Source organism: Protopterus annectens, chromosome 12.part0, assembly GCF_019279795.1.
Source record: "Protopterus annectens isolate FY-2018-M chromosome 12.part0, PAN1.0, whole genome shotgun sequence".
Classification (NCBI taxonomy): domain Eukaryota; kingdom Metazoa; phylum Chordata; order Ceratodontiformes; family Protopteridae; genus Protopterus; species Protopterus annectens.
In genome coordinates, this window is record NC_056746.1 from 631489344 (window position 1) to 631513400 (window position 24057).

Consider the following 24057-nt stretch of genomic DNA (forward strand, 5'->3'; position numbering starts at 1 on the left):
CCATGTTTATTTTATCCACTTCTTTTATATCTTCAAAAATATTTTTAATAGTTTTCCCCATAACTTTTTTTACTCTTTTATATTTCAAAACATATGTTCCATGGTTTCTTCTTCTTGACAGTGTAAACATATTCAATAACTTTTCTTTTTATATGGCATATTTCCTTTTACTGGCAATTTATCTGTTACCATTCTCCACAAAAAATCCTGACATTCTACTTTCTGATCATACAATTTGCTTATTTTTATTATTTGTACAGTTTACTACTAATTTCTCATATGTTTCATTTATTCACTTCAACACTTTGTACAGATTTAATTAAGCAACATATACCACTGGGTTAATTAACCCTAAACCTCCTTCTCCTCTTTTATTTACATACAAAACTCCTCTTTTTACTGGGTTTAATCTAGAACCCCATATAAGTGAAAAAAATATATGCAGTAATTCCCTTTCAAATACTGTTAACATAAATACATTTCATAAGTATCCTGTTTTTCCCATCAGTACTTAATTGTTCAAATAAGCCTTTTTTCTGAATGATAATTTATATGTTCTCCCAAAAAGGCATGTTTGCTTTATTTCCTCTGTTGTTTTTTTCCATTGAATTCTACTTGCATCTTTATTCCCAAATGTTATACCTAAAACCTAAAACAGAAATTTCATTCATTGTAAAATATATGCATAGATCTTTACTACCTCACTTAAATGTTCCACATTTTGTTTTTTTGCCATTATTATAATGTCTGCATATGTTAACAAAACTGGAATTCTTAACCCATAAGGTATTACATACCCCACCTTTTCCTTTTTATAATTTATTTCACATACTTATATTCATAACTAATGCAAAGAGTATATAACTCATTGGGCATCCCTGTCTTACACCACTCTTCATATGTACCTCTTGGCCTAACCTGCCATTTGCAGATATTTTTACTTTATTATTAGTATATGCTGACATGCATAATTTTTTGACTTTCTCACTTACATTCTTTCATTATTACCCATAGTATTTCATGTCCAATTGTATCAAATGCCTTATTAAGGTCTCATGTCAAGATTTTCGCTTTTTCTTTTTTGTTCATAATATCATCCTCAGTTTCTCTATCATTAATAATTCTTGATAACCCTTCCCCTTTATACTGTATATGCTATCTTTCATAGTATTTTCCATTTTAGTTTCAAATCTCTTTTGTATTATTTTCATAACGATCTTATTATTATTCAGTACTATTGGTCTCCAGTTTTGTAATTCTCTTCTGGCTTTCTTCCGTATGAATTTAAGTGTTCCACTACTTAATTATTTACACATAAAACCATCATTTAACCATTCATTGAAAATCTTTTAAAAAAATATCCTTTTTGCCAACCCTTTAAATTTATACATTTCATATCATATTTCATCTGGGCCCGCAGCGAAATCTGCATTTACTTGTTCTAATATTTTATTTAGCTCATTTAAAGAAATCTCCTTTTCTAACTCTTTCTTTTAACTTTTTTAACTTGTTTACTTTCCACATTTGTTTCACTACCTTTTTTTTACTTTAAACATTTCTTGTATATATTGTGCTATGATATTCATAATCTTTTCCTGAGTCCTTTCTATTTCTACTTTTCCATTTTTTATTTGTCTCATTACACTACCGTCTTCCTTTACTAATCTGCTTAAGTAGCTTGGTGGTGCTTCTGTTTGTCCTTGTAAAAATGTCTTTGCTCATGTAACAATTCTTGCATTTTTTTTCTTGATTTCTTTTATATAGTTCTTTTTCTTTTTCAAAGTACTTTCTATCATTATGTTCTAAATGTTCCAATGTATTGTTATACGTTTTATATTTTTTCTCTACTTTTCTCACATCAAATTGCCAGTCTAAAAAAACTTTTTTTAAGTAGTTTTCCGTAAATAACACCCTCCATTCAGTCTACTTTTTTTTTTATAAAATGTTCTCATAGTAATATGATCTTTCCATAACTGTATTACTAATCTCTTTCCTTCTTCATTCCATGCTTTCTCATTTATTCTTTTTATTCATTTGCCTATTTTTATATATTCCTTGTTTTCTTTTAAGTCTTGCTATATTGCAAGATGATCAGAAAATCCTGTTTGAACTACTTCCCCTTCTCCTATAACTAAATCTTTTAACCATTCTTATATCATTTCCTTTCTTTTTACGCTTGCCTCTTGGATCACAAATATTCATATTTATCACTGCATAGTCGAATATCTCATGAAATAAGCTTTCCCTTTTTTACAGTTAGTATAAGTATATGCTGTTCCATTTCTGCAGACTTGTTCTTTCCATTTTAAATCTACAATTGCTAACCTTCCCGTTTTTGCAAAAGTATCTGTACTGTATTTCTACAGAATATGGTTATTTCAGAGCGCCTCTCATTTCCTAAATTCCAGATTATTTTCCCTCTCTGTAGGTTTTCTGTTTGTAATCTTTCTTCATGTGTTAAAAATCTTGTGTCTTATAGTGTAATTACATCTGTATCACTTGTATTACACCACTCCAAAATTCCTATTCTTCTCATTACATTCTTAATACTATTTTCATTTGCAGAAAGCCCTCTAAAATTTTCATTTCCCTTTTTCTTAGATTCATGGTTTCATAAATTCATAGCTAATTACTGGGCTAGCTTTTTTACTAGGCCATTCTAAGCCCAATGAACTTTCCTTCCCAAAGGTAAGAATGAAACAATGTACCTTGAATCCATGAGTCAAACACCGTAACCATTATACAAGCTCCCAATCTTTAGCCATGTGTGTTATTTTTCATCTATTTCCTTCTTTTTATTTGTACCTTTTTCCTTTACTTTTTCTCTTTCTTTTACCAATATAATTCCATTTTCCTTTTGCTTCCTCCCAGTTTGTCTTCTTCATCACTTTATTGGAAAAGCTTACCGAGACTCTACCACAACTTGCTGTGAGGGAACGATTAGTTTGCTTTTGCTTTCTTGTATTTTGTATTACTTTATTGCCTTCTTCTATATTGTATAGTGTGATTTGTTTTCTTTACACTGTGTTTTACTTTTATTCTGCTTTTACTTGCATATTAAAATTAGGAAAGAGACCACATGTGTGTCTCTTGTGAGTCACCCAGAAATTTTTCCCACCCTCACAACCAGTTGCTGTTATGTTCTTAAACACAACTGTCTTTCTAGTTGCCTGTCTCTTATGTTAATTTGACCACATATCTTCTTCCCTCTCCCCTTTCACTGGCTGCTGTGAATAAGCACAAAATTACCATTTTGTGAAATCACCCCCTTCAGCTATTTAAATTTATTGGCTTTTCCACTGTATTCCATAGAAGCAGAATACAAAAGTGTCCACCCCGTTTCAGTCTGTCTTGCTCTTTTAAAATTAATGGCTCTCCACTTAGATCACTAAATATTAAATTACCCCCTTATTCATATGTAACTGCTTAGTGCACACTGCAGTGCTTAGAATATTAACCCATTTTTTTATCTTACCCTTAAATATCAATTGCAAGACCACCAGTTATTGGAGAGCCCACATTCTGCTTCTCAGTAGTAATCTTGGGATTCGTGCTTCTGTTTTCTCCTGATGAGAGATGGAGCACATGGACGTTATTTCCTGAAGACTGCTGATCACCAGAAAGCCTAATAACTACTTCATAGCTGACAGCTTGGAATTTGTGCTTACATTCTACTCCTGGTGAGAGAAGAAACAGACAACATTGATTCCTGACTGTTTCTGGTTGGGCATTGAGTGTCTGTGCTTGACATTCCTGATGTGGTCTAGTTTCTATTTAAGGCATTTACTAAGAAAAGGCTACAACAAGCCTACAAACCCTTGCACCATCTGGGACATGACTGTGGCTCACCAAACAGGCTGTGGCCTGCTTCTCATCTTGGAATTTGTGCTAATGTTTTGTTTCTTGTGAGAGAAGAAACAAAGGAGCATTGTATCCCAGCAGAGTGAAGCTGTGGTGAGACAGCACTAGTAGTAGTCAGGAAGTAGCCATTCACATGACTCCCATCTTTTAATCATTCTTGACAAGCTAATTCTTTGTTTTCAGTAAGTACTGCTTGATTTGTTTATAACTTCAGAATATGTGACTAAATACTTCATCCTTACATTTTCAAGGTCTACATATTATTTTCACCTCAGGTGTTTGACAGTGCCTTGTATAACCACAGACACCTTGAGTGACATTTTTCCTGTAAAAGCACAATTGCAGTTTCACCAATACCTGGTTGCATACAGGGCAACTAGTTTGCATTGACGGGCAGTGTCCCCATAGTTGCAAACTAGATACTCCTGACATTGCTTTTATATTCTTACTCACTCCAACTGTTTAATCAATAAAAAGGGTCTATTGCCATGGATATGAACTTTGCCACTATCTCTGCTACCAGCTTGGTGTATGTAGTCATCCTGAGGCAATGTAGAAATTGCCTCATGTTTATTGGCAACCAGTTAAATCTCAAGCAAACTGATTTGGTATGTGAAAGATGTATTTACACAATGTCACAGGAGGCAAAGCTCTCATATAAGAGTACTCATGATGTCAATACGGTTGTCAGTAGTACACACACACTGCACCCATCACACACAATTCATATTGGACATATAGACCCACATGTGCTGAGACACTTAAATGTAACTTTCCTAAACTCCAAAGACCTCCTAAACGAAGTACACATAACAAATACCCTCAGCAGCTCCAAGTGCAGTCTTACAAAGCAATACCCCTTGAACACATAGAGCCACATCTCATGAAGCCTCTACTTTTAAAGCCCATAAAGCAAGCCACCACACAATCCAACATTCTGGTGATTGGAGACCCCATCGTTAGACACACTCATGTCCCTATCACCAGGCTGAGTAAGGAGAAAGTCACGGACATTTGCTTATCAGGGGCTAGGATCCACCGCATTACGCATGCACTCAGGTCATTGGACATAGCAAATCAAAACCAAGAAAATCTAAAGGTATTACTGCTCAATAGTAGGAGTCTAAACAAAAAACTCCAATCCTTAGAAGCTGTCTTTACCCTAGAGAATGCTGACATCTGTGTGGTCACTGAAACATGGTTTAAAGCCATGGAGAGCACACCTACAGTGCAAGGTTATAATGCCTTCCACACATGTAGACCAGTTACTACACAGACAGGGACTAAAGTTGGAGTTGTCTCGATTTACAGCAGAAATAAATAAACCACAAGGCTGGTCAAACAGGACAATGCACTTGAGCTTCTCCATGTTTAAATCACCATAGGGAAAATCCGATACCACTTCCTTGCAAGCTATAGGTCCCCCTCTATGACCCAGGAAACGCATACCATGTATTTAAACTTATTGGAAACACTCATCATTCAACCCAACACCATATTCATGTGCAGTTTTAATTGCTTCACTACTAACTGGGAATCCTGTACAACACCAAATGTACAGGAACAGAGATTCCTGGATTTTGTAAGCACAAACTCCCCAAACCAGATTGTCAGTACACCAGCCACGGTGCACCTACACTGGATCTGGTCATCGCTAATATGGGAGTGTGCTGCACACCCCTGCTGTAATGTCTTCCCTGGTAAGGTCAGACCACAAAATGGTCTCCTTTGAAGTAAAAATAAAACCTGGACCTCCAGCTAAACCTGGAATATTCAGGAACTACTCTATGGCTAACTTCTTGCTATTAAGTGATAACCTGGCAAAATTTCAAGCCGCCATAAACCCCGAGAACACTACTGCCTCTGCAGAATTATTCACGGAAACCTTTTTTCACAGTTACTTGTCAAATGTCCTTTTTCACCCAAAAAATGCTTTGGGTTGTCCCCAGTATTCTACGGGTCTATATTATATTTTCGAAAGTTTCAAACATTGAACACCATATGGTCGACACCATATGAGCGATGTTTGAAATTTTGAAAATATAATAAAAAAAAGAAATAAAAAAACTATACTTACCTAAATGCTGTAGGCAGGGGGGCAAGCCCCCCTGCACCCCACACACCCCCGCTACTTAAATATTCCTACTCCGTGATCACACTACATTGAAATAAAGGGAAAATATTCCCTACAGTGATTTCTGTGTTACGCACGCAACGTTTTGACCAATCGGGTTCGCTCAGTACACATTCGCCATTTACAATTTTCGATCACACGATAGGAACCCGTATTTTACAATGCCCTATTCCCTTCCACAAGCTTGGTACATGTATAATTGTTTTCTCCTCCTGTTTTTAACACAAATACAACTATCCCAGCCACCAGTCCATAAACCCCTTCTGACATAAACTTTTGTCCAGTACTTTACATAAACCTTTCAAATGTCCTTTCAAAGTCTCTCTTTCTACCTCTGTTCAATCTTGTACATGAATCTTCTTTTTTGTTTCCCTGTTAAGTCATTTTATTACATAAAGATTCCATGGATAACAGTCTTGCATTTTTTCATATTTTCCATTGAAAAAAAACATCACAGCTATAAGGTCACAAAATGTCACTGTTAATAACATTAAATGCTCTTACCTCGTGCTTTTACACCCAAAAGAGCTATTAAATTGTCCCACACTTCATACCTGTCCATTTCTTTATCTTCTTTACTTTGAATCCTTACCATGTACTTCATTTTTTCATTTTCTTCTGCCTTCTTTTCTGTTACTTCACTTTTGCCTTCCTATACTTTCTGTGCATGGCTTCTTTTCCATCTCACCACTATTCTTCAGGATTTTCTCTGCATCCTCCTTTTGTATTTTATTCATAATGTTTCCCCAGGAAACATCTCCTTTGTTTGTCTCACTCTGCACCATTTTTTAAGTAAATCATCCCGCAACCCTCCCGACTGCATGGTTGTACTTACACATTCATCATTTGCTGAGTTATCTCCATCAAACACATTTTTTGAAACAGTTCCTCAGAATCCTGCACACATTCTGCGGTCTCAGTATTTGCTTTCTCCGTCATTTCTTTCACTACTGCGTCATCTTCTCTCTCTCTCTCTCTCTCCGTCTGCCTCCCTGTTTCTTCAGACTGCCTGTACACCTAGAATGGAAAGAAGTGCCCCTCCAGAATGGTTCACACTCACAACAGTGCCGAGTAGGGGAAGTTCTTAGGGTTGTCACCTTTCGCTGCTGCTAAAACCAGACCAAGGACACACACCATTGTACCTCCCATACCCCCGCCCATTTCCTCCCTTCTCTCACCTACTTTTTGTCAATTTTGTGGCATCGCCACCATTGTCAGCCGAGGGGAGGAACACCTTTTTTTGTGTTCCTGATGTCTTCTGTGGATTTACTATGCATTTACATAAAAAAGCATAATAAATCTGCCAATTTAACAAACTCCAATAGTCATTTTCTTTTTTGAAACGGAATACTGGAGTTTGCACAGTGTTTTCCAGACTACCGGACAATCAGTTTGATTTCCAGATAGTCTGGAAAACAAAAGGATGGGTGGCAATGCTGGAAGTTCCCTGATGTCCTGGCCAGATTTCCCCTACTAGTATAAATGCCATTTTGTGTCACCTCTGATAAGAGGCTGCTAGCCCAGTGGGACTAATCAAGTCAGTAAAGGATAAATAAAATAACTTTTATTCCCACAATAAATATTACCATAAATTCTAACCATACAAAATATACATATAGAAAACATTACCATCTAGTGGCAATAAATGTTATTATGTATACTATAAATGTTTTAAACTTGGAGAAACCAATGCACCCACGTTTATAATCCAAATTTGGTCTTGTTTGTTTAGCACCGCCTGTCTTTTTCTCATGGGCATGTATCTCACAATTTTGTCAATCTCAATCTTCTTCTTCTTCTTTCGGCTTTTTCCGGTTAGGGGTCGCCACAGCGGATCACCTGTCCACCCATGATTGGCAGTGGAGATTTACAGTGTTGAGTTGCCAGCCTGGCGCCCAACCTTCCACAGAAGCACACACATGCACACACTCACACCTAGGGCCAATTTAGAGTGTCCAATCCACCTACAGCATGTCTTTGGGATGTGGGAGGAAACCAGAGCACCCGGAGGAAACCCACGCGACCACAGGGAGGACATGCAGACTCCACACAGAAGGCACCCCAGCCAAGAATCGAACCGGAGAACCTCTTGCTGTGAGGCGGTAACGCTAACCGCTGCACTACCGTGGCCGCCCTAATTTTTTTTTTTGCCATAGTATGTTTATGTAAGTTACTTCTAGGTGTTCAACAACTAGCATCACTTGGTGCCAGGGCTATTCTTTGTTTAAAACTACATGTTTGACCAACATAGAAAGCCCCACACTCACACACCACCTAATAAATCATACAACTTGTACAATTTATAAGTTGCTTGATCTCATATATTCTTGTTGGATCGGTAGATGTGAAATATCTAGTGTTAAATATGTTAATCCAGCGTATGCAGTTTCCACAAGGATTACTCCCCTTGGGGTTAAACTGCTTCCATGTAAAGGCCTAGTAAAAACGATTTTTATCTGGAGCCAACAGTTACTTGATTTGTGAAGTAATCAGTTTGCTTTGGAGTATTTTAAAAAATGAAAGATTGTTTAGTGGGGGTCTATATTAGAACACCGAAAAGACCAAATGTCGACTGGCTTAAAACTCGAAAACGTCATTCATTGAGGTATTTTTTGTGAGATCACGGTACAGTGAAGATTGGAAAATTTGCCCTTTCCTCACTGTAGTGCGATCTCGGGCTTGGTATATATAATTGGTGGGTGTGGGGGGCACAGCACCCCACAAAAGCTATTTCGATGAATGGCATTTTCGAGTTGTAAGCCATTTGACATTTGGTCTTTTTGGTGTTCTAATATAGACCTGTTTAGTGGTTGTCTTCTAAATGAGGTACTTTTTTGTTACTGTAAGGGGCAGAGTTTGGGCCTAGTGTTATCTGGTCACAAAAATCATTTGAATTTTAGAAGTGTCATCTGTTTTTGGTGCTGTCCATGTGTTCTGCTATTGTTTGATATTTTTTCTTCCCATCCTGTGTATAGTGTCCTACAAGTATGTGATGTTTTACTATCTTTCAGGCACAACTTGCTAGTGTTCCCTAGGGCCTGAAATGAGGTCTAATGGGGCTTTGTGCACTGTCCTTAATAAGCATGATGATGCTGCAACCTACATTTGAATGTGGCCATGCGTGATGGGTCCAAGAGCCTCATATAATAAAGAATAATGTCAAAATAAGTCACCCATTACAGCAGGTCTTCTCACAGATCATCTGATCGCTCTCTTATGTGGCACATTCTCATGATCATTTAATATTTTTTTATAAATGCTAATAAGGTTATCAAATATCTGTTTAGAAATGGTAAACATATCTATTTTGAATTGTTAATGGAAGTTTTTTTTGAGTTTTTGACAAAGGTGTAATTTTATTTTGAGTTTGGAAGAGGAACACTTCCTGTTAACAAACTCTACAAAGTAGTTTTATTTAAGTATTGGTTGCTGTCATTTACAGCTCAGAAAAAGTGAAGCCAGTGTCTGCCTCAGGCCTTCTTATCGATTGGATGGAGCTGCTTGACCCAGAAGTAATCTCTGTCTGCCCAGACCTGCAACAGAGATTACTGTTTGCCTGGAACAAGGTAACTATGTGGTATAGACCATTTGCATGTACTGTTATTGTATGTAGAGTTTTATTTTCTTTCATGCTTTTATTTTGAATTTTTGTTTTATTTTCAGATGTTTGTGTTTGGTTATATGTGTTCCTGTCCTATCAATATTTATTTCTCTGTTCTGATTTCAGAAGACGCTGTCTGTCAGGTTTCATACAAGCCGTCATTACAAAAAAAGGGATGTACCCATTACATTTTTATCAACAATTTGACAGTCTAGCCTGTATTTCCATTATATTTGCTGTAGAATTCTGTAACACGTAATTAGGGGGTTCCTCATTTCCTCAGAGGATTAGCCTTTCTACAACCACATTTATTGACAGTGAAATAGGAAGTGTGAGAATCTAATCATCAGATGGCCACCATGCAAGTATTGACCTCATTGGTGCATCCTTGTCCTCGGTGCCATCTTATAGTGCATCATGTTTATGTGGGTTCACCAGCACAGTTTGTATGTATGGGGATAATTTTCTGGTCTTCGCCAAAGAACTCCCTCTGTTTCCTCTCAAAATAAGAGAGCTAGCCTTTGATCACTTGTACTGTCATCACTTGCAAAATAGTCAGAGATACAGCTTATATACTGATGGAATGTCCTAACCATTTAATTTTTTTAGCAGTTATTAAACCATCACAACCAATTTACTGAAAATAAGATTTACCATAACTTGTCTTGTGCTGACAGTGTAACAAAGTTGGATTAAAAAGTCCTTTATGGACCTCTTAAGTTGAAGTTGAATGGTAACTGGAGATGAATGTATTTCATTGCTGAATGTTCTTTAATAAAGCATAAATTATTTGTAACCATCACAAGCAGCTTTTGGCAAGTTCTCTTTCTCTGCATTTCATGTTCAGTCAGTAATGAAAAGTATATGTCCTTAGTAATTGCAGTGGTACTACTGACAAGAAAGAAACAGAGAACTTATGTAGTCACTTCTAATAAATCAAATATTGAGTATTATACCATGATCCCCCCAAAACGTGCACGCTGATTGGCCAGCGTGCCCGTTGTAAATCGAGTTATACTAATGGAAAAAAGGTCCGGTCGCCCGGACTTTTTTCCATTAGTATAACTCGATATTAAACACTGTTCGCTATGTTAAATGGGTTTAACATAGCGACACAGCTTTAAAATAAGCAACGGAGCTCCGTTGCTTATTTTAAAGCTGTCTCGCTATGTTAAACCCATTTAACATAGCGAGACAGTGTTTTAAAAAAAAGCAACGGAGAAAGCAAGATCTCCGTTGCTTTTTAGCTATGTTAAATGAGTTTAACATAGCGAGACAGTTTAAAATAAGCAACGGAGATGTCCGTTGCTTATTTTAAACTGTATCGCTATGTTAAACTCATTTAACATAGCTAACACTAAAAAGCAATGGAGATCTTGCTTTCTCCATTGCTTTTGCTCAACTCTGATGTACCGCGCAGGCGCGCAGTACATCAGAACCGCCGGATGCCAGACATCTGCGGAAGGGCAGTAAACAGGCATTATACTATGCCATTATTTAAGAAAAGTAATAGTTTCTTTTCTTAAATAATGTCATATAATAGCAATAACCACTTCTGGGTGTGGGTAATGCTAAATTTACCACGGTTGGCTTTGTTTGGTCCTCGGGCTTCGGGACCAAACCACGCCAACCGTGGGTAAATTTAGCATTACCCACACCCAGGCGTGGGTTATTGCTATATGGAAACATTTCAGTATTTAAGAAATTATGTTCAGTTTACCCCAGTAAGGGAGTGGAAGCTGTTCCTACATAACCCAAAGTAGTAAATGGAATGCCTGGTTTTCCTGAACAACTGTGCATACCTTTTACTGTAAGGTAGTGTGACCTTTGAGTCTGTTTGTTTTGTATGCATGGTGTGCGAAAACAATTGGCATGACTTTTTCATGTTTAACTGTGCTTTCCTTACATGTATGTCTTTGTTACATACTTTATATCCTCTAACATTTCTTTGTTATGTTATGAAAACTTTCTTTCTTTGGATAAATTTAAAGTTTTATGTTACTTAATTGGAAATATTATGGTAATGAAGCCCAATTAGCTCTACTTCTCAAAGCTTACTAGACTGCTTGCTTTGATTAGCATACCTACTGAAGTTTTAAAGCTCATTTAGCTGTCATATAAAATTGTATGACTTGGAGTTCAGCAGATTAAGACTTTATTAAAGTTTTGAGATCTAGTTGACTGTAACCTTTTTCCCCCCAAATCATGCTGTTAGGTCTTGTATTGTAACCCCCATCTTGCACCAGTGGTGGAGCATCACCTGCAGTCAGGGTCGCCTTAAGTTCATGAAATGGAGTCTTAGGCAAGGGACTCCCTGCTCCCCCCTCCCCCTATACACATTTTGTCTGTGTCTTGGCCTCCCTAACACCAGCGATTGTTTTCTTATTTTTTCCTTTGCTTTTTCACAATGTCTCAAGCTTAAGTTCTTTTTCCTACATTCTGTCAGCACACCCTAAATGGTCAAAACTGTATTATAACTGCTGTGGAACAAATAATTAAATTGAGTCATGGGGTTTTAGATGCTCTTAGATACATTTTGGAGCTTCTTCCAACCTTTTGATCTGGTTATGACCTGAAAAATATCTGTAACAAAGGAAAGAAATTCAATATTTTTTTCTTTCAAGAAAGAAAAAGTTGTGTCCAAGGCTCATTGTTAAATGTTGACAAAATAATACTTCTCACTTAGTAGAGAAGACAAATATTTGTGAGGACACACAAATCATAGTTGGGATTAGATATAAAATAAGTGAACATAAAATAAAGGCTAGAGCTTTAAAGTGTGTACCTACGCATGAATTGGTTCAGCAATACCCATATTTATGGAGAGAGGATAAGGTGACGTATTTAAGAGTATTGATTAAAATGCCTTCTGTTACTGCAGCTAAGGTTATGTTGGAATAGATTAAAAAGACAGCATAAAAACTGTGAATCTGGAAGCTCTTGAGTATGGATATGGATAGTAAGATACAAGCAGTCAAAATGTTATTAGGCCAGGCATATTTTTATCAACCAGAGGAGAAGCTGTGGACAGTAAAAAGAGATGAAGGAATATATCTGGTAGGGAAAGAAGCAAAGGTTAAGTGTGATAAGTTGATCCTTCCAATAGAACAAGGTGATTTTAGGATTACTTGATTTGAAGGGGTATTTTAGAGCTGTCCAGTTAAGGCTCATATACATAACACAAACAGAAGGTTATAATTCAAAGTGGAAAGAGATGATGATGAAGTGAGGGGGGGGGGGTGTTCAAGAAATAAGGACAGAGTGAGATTTTGGATGCATATCCTTAAGGAGTATAGTAACAGCTATGCAGAATGTTATATTCATAAAACAGAAGAAATTATTCTAATAACTAAGCCAACATGAGAATGAAGAGAGGAGATTTTTCCAGTAGGGATGACTGCAAGTAAGTGTATAGAGAATAGATGAGAGGGGGTGGAATTTACTGGAAAAAAATGGCAAAGGTAACAGAATGTGATGAGGCCAAGAAAACATTTGGACTGCAGACTAGAGACGGTCTTCCCTACCAGGGATTGATATCAGAGTATAGGCACACAAAGAGAAAGGGGCAGGTGGATACTAAGTGAAAGACATGTTGTGGGTAGAGTTCTTAGTTGAATCTAGACAGAAGCTGCTGTTAAAAAGGGATAATTACTAGGGCATATAGATGTTAGAAAAGATTGTGAAGTGAGATTGAAAAAGCAGTTTACAAGGGAACAATGGGAGAAACATATGTATCACTTCTAAGTATGTAGGAAAGTCCAGAAGGTTTAGGATTTTTTGTTTGGAAGTGCTTGCATAGGTATTTTTATACCCTAATCCGACTTTAGAGAATTTTTCCTAAGTTAGATAACAGATGTTGGAGATATGAAACAGGTAACTAGGAACATATTTTTGAGAGTGCAATGAGTTGGAAGATTTTAAAAATTCCTTGCAGTGTACTCTGTCAGAAATATTGGGTGAGCAAATGCCTTGTTAAGTTGAATTCTGGTCGTTGCCACAGAACAATTAGTAGAAAGTGGAAGTCGTGGGTTAAACCAACTAATTTCAGGTATTGAATATTGTAACATAGATAAAAGAAATGAAGTGGAATCTTTAGAAGAGGAAAAGGGCAAAACAATGCAAGCAGAATAATGTTCAGGAGGAGAAGGAAGGTTTAAGGGAAAGGAGGAATTGAGACATTTGTGTACTTTGACTAATATTAGCTATAAAAACATATGTGATGTATAATGTATGTAACTGAAAACATGTTAACATGTTTTTTCTTTTATATTCATGTATGTTTGCCTATATCTGAAGTGATGATTTAGTAAAAATGTTAAAAAGTAACCTAAGAAGGCAATTTTCCAAGAGACGAAATTTATATATTTTCTTGTCTGTTGTTTCATGTGTAAATATATTTCTAAAGAAAAATAATGTTGTCTGTATTGTCTGAATAAAGTTGTTTTAAATCATATTTTTATTCTGATTATAATACCAAGAATGTTGTTTATGTTGCCACTTGTTTCCATGGAGATGCATTTTAGTTGGACAAAACAAACTGGTGACTGCATTAACTTATGCATGAGCAAAGAAACTTGTTTGTTGATTTCTGTAAAATGACGCTCAGAATGTTGTAACTGGAATGACACTGGGTTGGTTTAATTGATGTTAGAGTCAGAGAGGATGGAGAAGGCTTGTTTTTTCCCTCACTTTCTACCTTTTTCTCAATGTGTCTGCAACCTAGGGTTAGAGTGACTGTGTGCCTCTGTCTATGTGCATATACCTGTCTGTGTATGTATATGTGTGTGTGTGTGTGTGTGTGTGTGTGTGTGTGTGTGTGTATATATATATATATATATATATATATATGTGTGTGTGTATATGTATATATAAATATATATATATATATATATATATATATATATATATATATGGATCTACTTCAGTAGATCGAACATATTAGAAGTTCAAACCACATATGGCCGAGACCATATGTTCAAACTTGTAATAGTTTGAACACTGAAGTAAAAAAAAGAAAAAACAACAAAAAACAAAATTAAACGTCTGCACCCCCCACCCCCTTACTTAAATATACCAACTCCGAGATCGCACTACATTGCGGAACAGAGAAATCTTCCTGTTCCGCACTGTATGGAAATCTCCATTCAGTCCAGTCAAACTTTTACAAGTTCGAACATATGGTCTCGGCCATATGAGGTTCGAACTTGTTATATGTTCGATCTACTGAAGGAGACCCATATATATATATATATATATATGTGTATGGGTCTACTTGAGATTACCAAAATCTCAGTAGACTGACACACAAAACACCAAGCCGAAAAGCTCAATGTGTCAGATGACCGACACATCAGAATGCCAATTTCTGAATGGTTGACAGTCCAACTTGAGTGGAACAGGAAATCCACTCTTGTGGACGTTGTAGTGTGATCTCGGAGTTGGTATATTTAAGTAACGATACAGAGAGTGCAGGGGGGCATACCCCCCCTGCAAGAACGTGAAATGTGAAGGTAAGTGTTTTAGATTTTTTATTTCTAGTGTATGTTTTGATGTTCTGTTGTCCCTATCTCGCCTTCCTTCTTTCTGTTTGGGTTTGGAGCCGAACTCTGCCCGGAACTCAGCCACATACTATAGCTCAAAAAGTCTTTTACTGGCTCGAGACTAACCCCTATCCCAGCATGCCTGCTACCCATATCTTGTTTGCCGCTTCCAACGTCAAGATTGTCTTCTGCTGGCTCAGGCTAAGTAGTTTCTTTCTTGTGCTAAATTTTGGATATTGTGACTGTTTTCAGATAGTTTTTGGTATACTGGTAGTGTTAGTCTAGTTTTTCCTGTATTTTACTACCCCCCTCTAAAACCTTCAGCTGTTTGTTGTTGCTTTTGTTGTGGCCATTGTTTCTGTGAGCCTACCTTCCCTTGTGATCCCTGTTGGCAGCCCGTTTAAGTTAGAGGTCCTTCCCCTTTTTCTGTCCCTCCTTTCTACTTTCAGGAGAAGCCGTTTTAGTTAGAGGCTCTTCTTTCCTTAGGGGAAGTAACCGTTTAACTTAGAGGTTACCTCCTCTTTCCTTCTCTTTTGTTGGAAAAAAAAAAAAAAAAGTTGTGTTTTTTGTCAGTTACTGTGATTATTTTGGCTAACTTGTGTATTACCTTGTCCAAGGATCCTAAACCATCAGGGTTTAAAAAATGCGACTTGTGTTGCCAAAAAATGTCCCTTACGGACAGACACACGAGTTGCGTGTACTGTTTAGGGGCTGTTCACCTGCAGGACTCATGTTCCATTTGTCATGGCTTTAGTGCACGAGTCCTTCTGGAGAGACGAAACAAGCTTATTCTACAAGGTTTATTAAAAAACCCTTTTAAAGCTGAGTCTGGAGAAACTCAGCCTGAAAAAAAACAGGACGACATACCTGCACCTTCGTCGGCTCCATCTTCAGTGCCGACCAAATCTAAAGACGTGTCTTCCGAGCCGTCTGAGCGGACAGTTGGCTCCGATAAGACTTTTTCTCCAGCGGCTCCATCAGCAGTCTCAGAGCCATCCCGGACTCATAAAAGATCTAGGTCCTCTTCCTTGGAGCCGGTGAGATCTGTTCCACAGTCTCCTATTTTACAATCTGTGGCAGGTAGTCACCGGTCTTCTGCACACTCATCTCAGTCATTCGGTCATCCAGGAGCCTTTTGAATGATGACGTGGAGAGAGTGGTGAAGAGGCTGCTCAAGACATCGGTATTTGCAAAATTGTTGTTGAGCCCAGCCCAGAAGGAAGTGGTGCTGTTTGCCCAACTAAATTTTTCATTGATTCCTCCTCCAACTGCATCCAGTCTGGAACCGGAGTGCATGGAAGTCATGGTGGTGGACCCGTCTGTTCCAACAACCCTAGGTTTATCGGTTCTGACTACCACTCCAATCTCCTCAATACCTCGGTCTATCGAAGGATCGGGGGTCAATGCTCTCTCGTCTGCTCTGAAGGGGGTGTGGCATCAGACCCTTGTCTGTCCCTCCTTTCCCTCTCAGTGCTTTGGCGCAGGTAAGCTCGGCTCCTGCATCGGCCTTGGAGCCATCGCCCTTGGTTCAGAGGAGGTCTCCAGGTTCTTCGGAGCCGGAGTCCGTCTTTGTCGGTGACCACGGTGGCTTTGAGGTGATGAGTAGTGTGCTGTCTGCTGAGACTGCTCCACCCTCAGCTCCACTGGCTCCTTCCCTTTCTGTACTGGTGTCTGCCTCGGAACCTCCTCTTTACCCAAATGTAGGGAACCTATGCCCCAGGATGCCCCACTGGGTGACCCCACCTCTTTTGAAACCTCCCCTGAGCATGCCTCAGAGGAAGTTCCTCAGAAGAAAAAATGCAAGAGGAAACATTTGGATGCCCTGAGTCCGTCACCTCAGACATAGACTTGGGGGAGTCAGAAGGGTCCGCACGGTCCCCCTCTGAGGATCTCTTTTTCAGACATCCTGGAAATCCTTAGACAGAGGGGTAACTTGGAAGTCCCTTGCCCCGTCTGAGGATGAGTCCGTGTACCTGGACACTTTTGGTTTTCGACCCACCACCTCTTGGGTGTCTCCGCTTTTTGACCTACTTTAAGCTGTAGTGAGAGGCGTGGAGCTCTCCAGAAACCATGGAACCAGTTCCGTGGAGGCCCAGTAAATTTATAACTGCCCCTATAGACAAACCATTTCTTTCAAAAGGAGTGCTTGTTGATGCTATGGTAGTGGCAGCAGCCAGCAAGAAGGAACTTGCAGAAACTTCCTCTTCTGTCCATCCACCTAACAAGGAGTCCCGGACGATGGACAGGTACAGGAAGAGTATGTTTTCATCAGCGGCCTTTACACTCAGGTTGCTAAGCTACTTATCACATTTTACGGGACTTCAGAGGGATTTCCTCAAGGAGTTAGGAGATACCCTTTAGGATCATACAGCTGAGGGAGCAATGAACAAGACGGCTAACCAGCTTGCGACCTTGACCTCAATCGTCAACTCCTCCATGCGCCTGATTTCTTACGCAGCAGCTGGAGTGAGTAGAGCTGCAGGCACAGTAGTTGCTCTGTGGAAACACTCCTGGATGCGCCTGTGTCAATTTGCGGAGCCCTTCAAGTCCCCTTTACAAATGCCCCCTTTGATGCTCTTCTTTATTCGGGCCTCAAATAAAAGAGACTCTTACCAGGTGTGAATGAGATGGCAAAACTCTCTCTGCTGTGTGAGTACGGTTTTTCACTCCCTAGACACCTTACCCCAAAGGTCAGAAGAGTGGTAAGATGTGGTTCTGCAAATCCCAGGGAGCTTCGCCTGACACACGTGGAGAAAGTTCCCCCAGGGGCACAAGGGGAAATAATAATGGGAGACACTGGTCTCGTGGCGGGGGGGGGGGGGTCCACAGCAGGGTGACAAGGATACTTTTTCTGCTAGGCCCTTCCAGCACCCCTGATGGGTTGCCTGGCTGTCCACCTCTGCAGGCAGTCGGGGGCAGATTATCACTGTACCCAAAAACCTGGCAGATAACAGAAGATGCATGGGTACGGTCCATAATATCCTGGGGTTACAAAATTCCCTTCTCCCAAACACCCCCCTAAAGAGCACAACAATCTATCCCAGATGTTCCACCCAGTCTTCGGGAGCAGGCAAACCTAGAAGTATAAAGGTTGCTACAAGAGCCATACAGCAAGTCCCCGCAGACCAAATCGAATCTGGAACTTACTCAAGGTTCTTTTCATTTCCAAAAAAGACGGGACTGGAGGTCCATTTTGGATCTCAGCAGACTAAACAAATCAGTCAAGAAAGCGAAGTTCCAGATGGTGACCCCTTTTTGGGTCAGGACAATTGGATGTGCTCTATCGATCTCCAGGATACGTACTATCATATAAAAATGGACAGGCGATCCAGGAGATATCTACGCTTCTGGCTGGGGGCCATTTATTATCAGTTCAGAGTTCTGCCCTTTGGTCTCACCACAGCCCCCAGAGTGTTCACCAAATGCATGGCAGTAGTTACGGTTCACCTGAGCCATCTAGGATTCCAGGTGTTTCTGTATCTAGATGACTGGCTCCTTACTGCCACCACCGAGCATCACCTGATAAAAGCGCGGGACCACACAATTCCCACTTGTGCACAACTAGGCATCACCATAAATTACCAAAAATCTCCCTTGTTGCCTTATCAGTGTATTACATTTTAGGGGCAGAATTAAATGCAAGAGACATGATAGCAAGGCTTTCTCAAGAAAGGGTCTCTGCCATTCGTCAACAAGTCTCAGTACTCATGACAAAAAAGAGAATTCAGGCACGGTACGTACTGCAGGTCTTGGGCTCTATGGCGGCAGCAATTACTCTGGTCCCAATGGCAAGCTTCCATATGAGGATTCTGCAGTGGATCCTTTTCACTCAGTGGTCATTCCAGGATATACCGATGTCACACCTGATTTCAATAACAGAGTCTTGCAGGAGGGATCTGCACTGGTGGCTCTACTCCCCCCAGGTCACCCTAGGCAGACCGTTCCTGACCCCCCCCCCAGCCGGTAGCCACAGTGACCACAGACACTTCCCAGATGGGGTGGGCATTATCTGGGACAGACTGTTCAAGGGACTTGGCAACCACACGAGTACTATTTGCACATCAATGTCCTGGAGATGCGGGCGGTGCTCTTGGCATTGCAAGCACTTTAAGACTCTTTTCCTTCGGGGACTATAGCAATACAGACGAACAATATGTCAGTTGTGTGGTATATCAACAAACAGGGCGGAACCAGGTCTTACCCCTTGTGTCAGGAGGCTGTACGAGTATGGCAATGAGCAATGTCTTTCCAATGTTTTCTGATTGCGACCCACATCCCAGGAAAATCTATTGTGATAGTGGACAAGCTCAGCAGGGCAATTCTTATGCTTCATGAGTGGTCCCTGAAATAGGAAATTGCAGATCTGATTTTTCTCAGATGCGATCTCTTAGCCATTCCCCATTTCCTCTAATTCCCAAAGTTCTTCAGAAAGCAAAATTGTTGGGTTGCAAATTGATCCTTATTGCCCCTTACTGGCGTCATCAGATATGGTTTCTGTTCCTTTGGCATCACCTGCAACAGAAGTCTTGTATTCTGGATCCAGTTCCAGACCTCCTGACACACCAGTCAGATGCTCCTCACCCCTCCATACAAACTCTCAAGCTGACAGCTTGGTTTCTCCACTTCTAGTCCTAGCCAGGCTTCCAGAAATCTCCCCTGCAGTTCAAAACATTTTGGTTTCTTCTCACAAACCCACTACTAGGAAACTTTATGCTTGTAAATGGAAGAGGTTCTCTTATTGGGCAAAAAAGAATGGATTGATCACTTTTCTGCACCTATTTCAAAGATTCTTGATTTGTTGGCTGAAACCTTTGAACGAGGAGCAGCTGCAGCTATGATTTGGGTGCAACTGGCTGCCATTTCCAATTTTCATGTAGGACTCTTATGTTCTAATGTCATGTCACATAAACTTTGAAAGCCTTCTTACGAGGTACTGCCCAATTGAGACCCCCAATAAGAGAACCTCCCCCTCCGTGGGATTTAAATTTAGTTTTTAGCAGCTCTAATTCTTCCCCCCTTTGAGCCAGCTTCTTCTTGTCCTCTAAAGTTTTTGTCATGGAAAACCCTTTTCTTGATCGCCATTACATCAGCCAGGTGGGTTTCAGAGTTACAGGCATTTTCCATTCACCCTCCTTATCTAATTTTCCACAAAGAAAAGTCTCTCTCTCAGAACTAAGCCTTCCTTTTTGCCAAAAGCATGTTCAGAGTACAATTTGAATCAGTCCATTGAACTTTCTGTTTGCTTCCCCTATTATGGCAACAAGGCAGAGTATAAGCTGCATCAGTTGGATGTTCATAGGCAGCTTCGCTTTTATTTATATAGAACCAAGGACATTAGAAAATCAGACCAATTATTTATATCCTTTTCAGAGAAGAAGCAGGGTTCTCAGGTTTCTAAAGTAACCTTGTCAAAGTGGTTTTCGAACACCATCACATATATTTAGGAGTCACGAAACTTGAAAATCCCAGGAAAGATTAGACTTGACTAGGTCTTTGGCTACCTCTATCGCTTTTCAAGCTAGACTACCTCTAGACTCTATCTGTGCAGCAGCAACATGGGCTAACCCCCATACCTTCATTACTCATTACAAAGTAGACGTGGTCTCCCGGAACAGGGCATCCTTTGGTTCCACGGTTCTGAAGTTTTTTTTTCCATGAGCCACCCAGGATTTAGGTGCTGGGTACACTGTCCCAAACAGAAAGAAGGAAGGCGAGATAGGGACAACATAACATAAAGAAGTTATGTTCGTATCTTAACGTTCCATGTTTGTTGTCCTTCACCTCGCCTTCCTTCCTTGTATCCCTCTCTCCTTCCCCCTTCCTGGATGATCAAGAGGATTTCCTTTCTTTTGGCTACACTGGCTGAGTTTCTGCTGTCACTCCAGCTGCTTAGATATAGTCTTTGCCCCCTTCCTTGTTATGCCTCCTTCCTGTTAAAAGGGGATTATATGCTATGGTAACTTTTTGGTAAATTGATTATTGTTTTACCTGCTTTGTCTAGTGGTTGGTTATTACAAACGAAATCTGGGTAGCTACTGCTAGGCATGTTGGGATAAGGGGTTAGCCTCAAGCATGTAAAAGACTTTTCGAGCTGTAGTATTTGGCCGAGTCGGAGCTGAGTTCAGCTCCGAACCCAAACAGGAAGAAGGAAGGCGAGATAAAGGACAACAAACATGGAATGTTATGGTAAGAACATAACTTCTTTTTGTAGTGGTAAAGGTTTAGTTTAATGTAGAATGGTGAGCAGGGTGAGTGAGTGAGGGAGAATTAAAGTGTTGTGTTTTTTCTTTTGTATGTTTGTGTGTGTTGTGTGCATGTTTTACGGAGGTGTGTCGGGGTTTTGACGTATCAGGTATGTGTGGGGTGTTGGGGTTGTGCAATGTCAGTGTTGCCAGCTCAGTGTTTTGCGTGTCGGTTATGTGGGATGTCAGGTAAGTGAAGTAGACCCATATATGTGTGTGTGTGTGTGTGTGTGTGTGTGTGTGTATATATATATATATATATATATATATATATATATATATATATATATATATATATATATATATATATATATATATATATATATATGTATATATATATATATGTATATATAATGTGTGTGTGTGTGTGTGTGTATGCACACACAGGGGGTCTATTTCATTAAGTTGAACCACAATAAAACCTCCCTAGTTGACTGTTTAATGCCTTGAATGCCTATCACTGACTGAATCCTCTTGAATGCTTTAATACCCTCTTCATCGTAGCTGTATAGCGCAAAAAAATAAGTTATCTGAATGGGTTGTCTGAATGTATTCATTCATCCATCAATTTTCAATACCAACTTTGTCCTTCAAGGAGCATAAGGATTTCTTAAATCAACAATGACATTCGAAATAATGTAATACACCCACTTTTGGAGAACTTTTTTTTTTTTTTAACATGATTTGTAGTGCTAGGATCAGCGACTAGAGTTAGGTTAGCACATACGAGTATTCTGAAAAGGGGGATTAGCAGTGAATTTGTTCAAAAATTGGTTAAGTTAAGGATTTTGTAAAAGAAAGACCTGCAAATTTATATCTTTGGGTGTGATGATACTAACGTCAAAGCAGGTGTTGTTTGTTGGATTTGCATATTTTCAAGTTCCCAACAGTATTATTCTTCAACATACAGCTTGCAGAGCACTTTAGACATTATTTAATAACACTGGTCTTGAAAACCAAGTTTTACAGAAACACAATTGTCAAATTATCAAAACCTTAGAAAAATGTATTAAAGAACCAGACATTAATATGCATAATCATCAGTTTTTTTAAACTGTAGCCAGTTATTTTTCCAAATTATTATCTCAGATTGACCATCACATTGCCACTATTGTTAATAAAAAGACCAAACAATTAAGAAGACTGCAGACAATGTTTATCCCCTTCCTGATAAACAATCTTGTGTTACTGGGTCTACCATTCAAAGGGTTGTTGATAGAAATAGCAGTGAGGAAGATTTTTTAAACCCAGCAGCCATGTTGGAACCAACACTGAGGTGGCTGGAGAGACTAGCCAGCAGATCTGCTTCAGTCAGTGGAGCCAACTCAATGCCCTTGGGTCAAGGAAAACTGTCCACAACAGAGGACAGTGAGTCTTCGAGGGAACAGTCGCAGAGGTCAAGGACAGAGACGTTATCCTTGAGAACACTAATCATCTGCCTCCATATCAGGACTTTGGAATCAGAGCACTTTAACATATAAGTAAAGGCTTTTCTTTTATTTCAACACAGAGAGCAAACTTAACACATACAATTATTGAATTAACTTTGTTTACTCACAATTTAATTAATGGTATATCTGATGGTGAGGTTTTAAATAATTTAATTTAATGAAACCGAATACCTCTTACCTGTCCTTATCATCCACCTTAGCTAAGTTTATGGAGACTGACCTTTGCAAGTAGTTTCTAATGAGGTTACTAAGTATATATAGTATGATGTAAGTTCTAGGAAGACACAAGCATTAAATGATTTGGTAGCATCTTCTGACATTTGTTTTAGAAAGGTAGATAAGGAAAATGGTAATGTGATTATGGATGCTAGTGATTATGTATCCAAATGGAATTATTATTTCTGACATAAAAAGCATTTCTTAGTGTCTGTAGCTTATCTCAAAAGTAGTTTTAGTTCAGTGTTTCAGTAGTTTTGATATGTGTAACTTTCTGGACATTACTCGTCCCATGGCTGGTGGTTCACAATACTTAGACAAAGCAGTTTCTTTCAGCTTTTCTTGGTGTGGGTTTGTCACAACGGATAACCAGTCTGCAGATTGTTTGACAGTGGAGTTTTTATAGTGTTGAGTTGCCAGGCTGGCGCCCAACCTTCACAGTAGGCGCGCACACACGCACACACACACCCCTACTTGCATGTCTTTAAAGCTCACGCAATCAACAGGGAGAATATGCAGGCTCGTCACAGAGGGCAATCCAGCCGAGAATCGAACCGGAGAACTTCTTGCTGTTAGGAAACAACACTAACCGCTGCACCACCACGGTCTCTCGGTTCACAGTACTTAGTGTCTTGAAATTGTTTGTTACTTATTCTGCTTTATTTGTAAAAGATTCATGGGAATTTCAAGATTATTTAAGGCAATATAGTACGTTCCTTGGTACTGAAAAATTATTAGTTACAGTGGATATTGAATCAATTTGCACATTGATTCCTTAAACAGAGGGATTGGACATGATCAGAGCTTTTGTAAGTACTGATTGATTTCAGTAACATATGTTCAATTAACAGGTGTACCCATGAGGGTCACAGCAGCACCGGCATTTGCATGTATTGTTTTAATTCGAAGGGATATTGATTTTTTTATTCAAGCACCCACCTTTTCGGTATATAGATTTTTATAATTGGTTATTTATTTTTTATATGGTGTAGTAGTTCAGATCATTTTGACA

At 39.2% G+C, this 24057-nt stretch overlaps 1 protein-coding gene across 3 annotated transcripts in view; it reads left to right on the top strand.

Moving 5' to 3' along the window:
• Positions 1-24057, top strand: part of INTS1 (integrator complex subunit 1) — a 2399836-nt gene that overhangs the window by 1781586 nt on the left and 594193 nt on the right. For all 3 annotated transcript variants that reach the window (XM_044089756.1, XM_044089757.1, XM_044089758.1), the window contains exon 35: positions 9438-9561. In XM_044089756.1, the coding sequence (XP_043945691.1) occupies positions 9438-9561 (124 nt within the window). The remainder of the gene's footprint in view (positions 1-9437; positions 9562-24057) is intronic.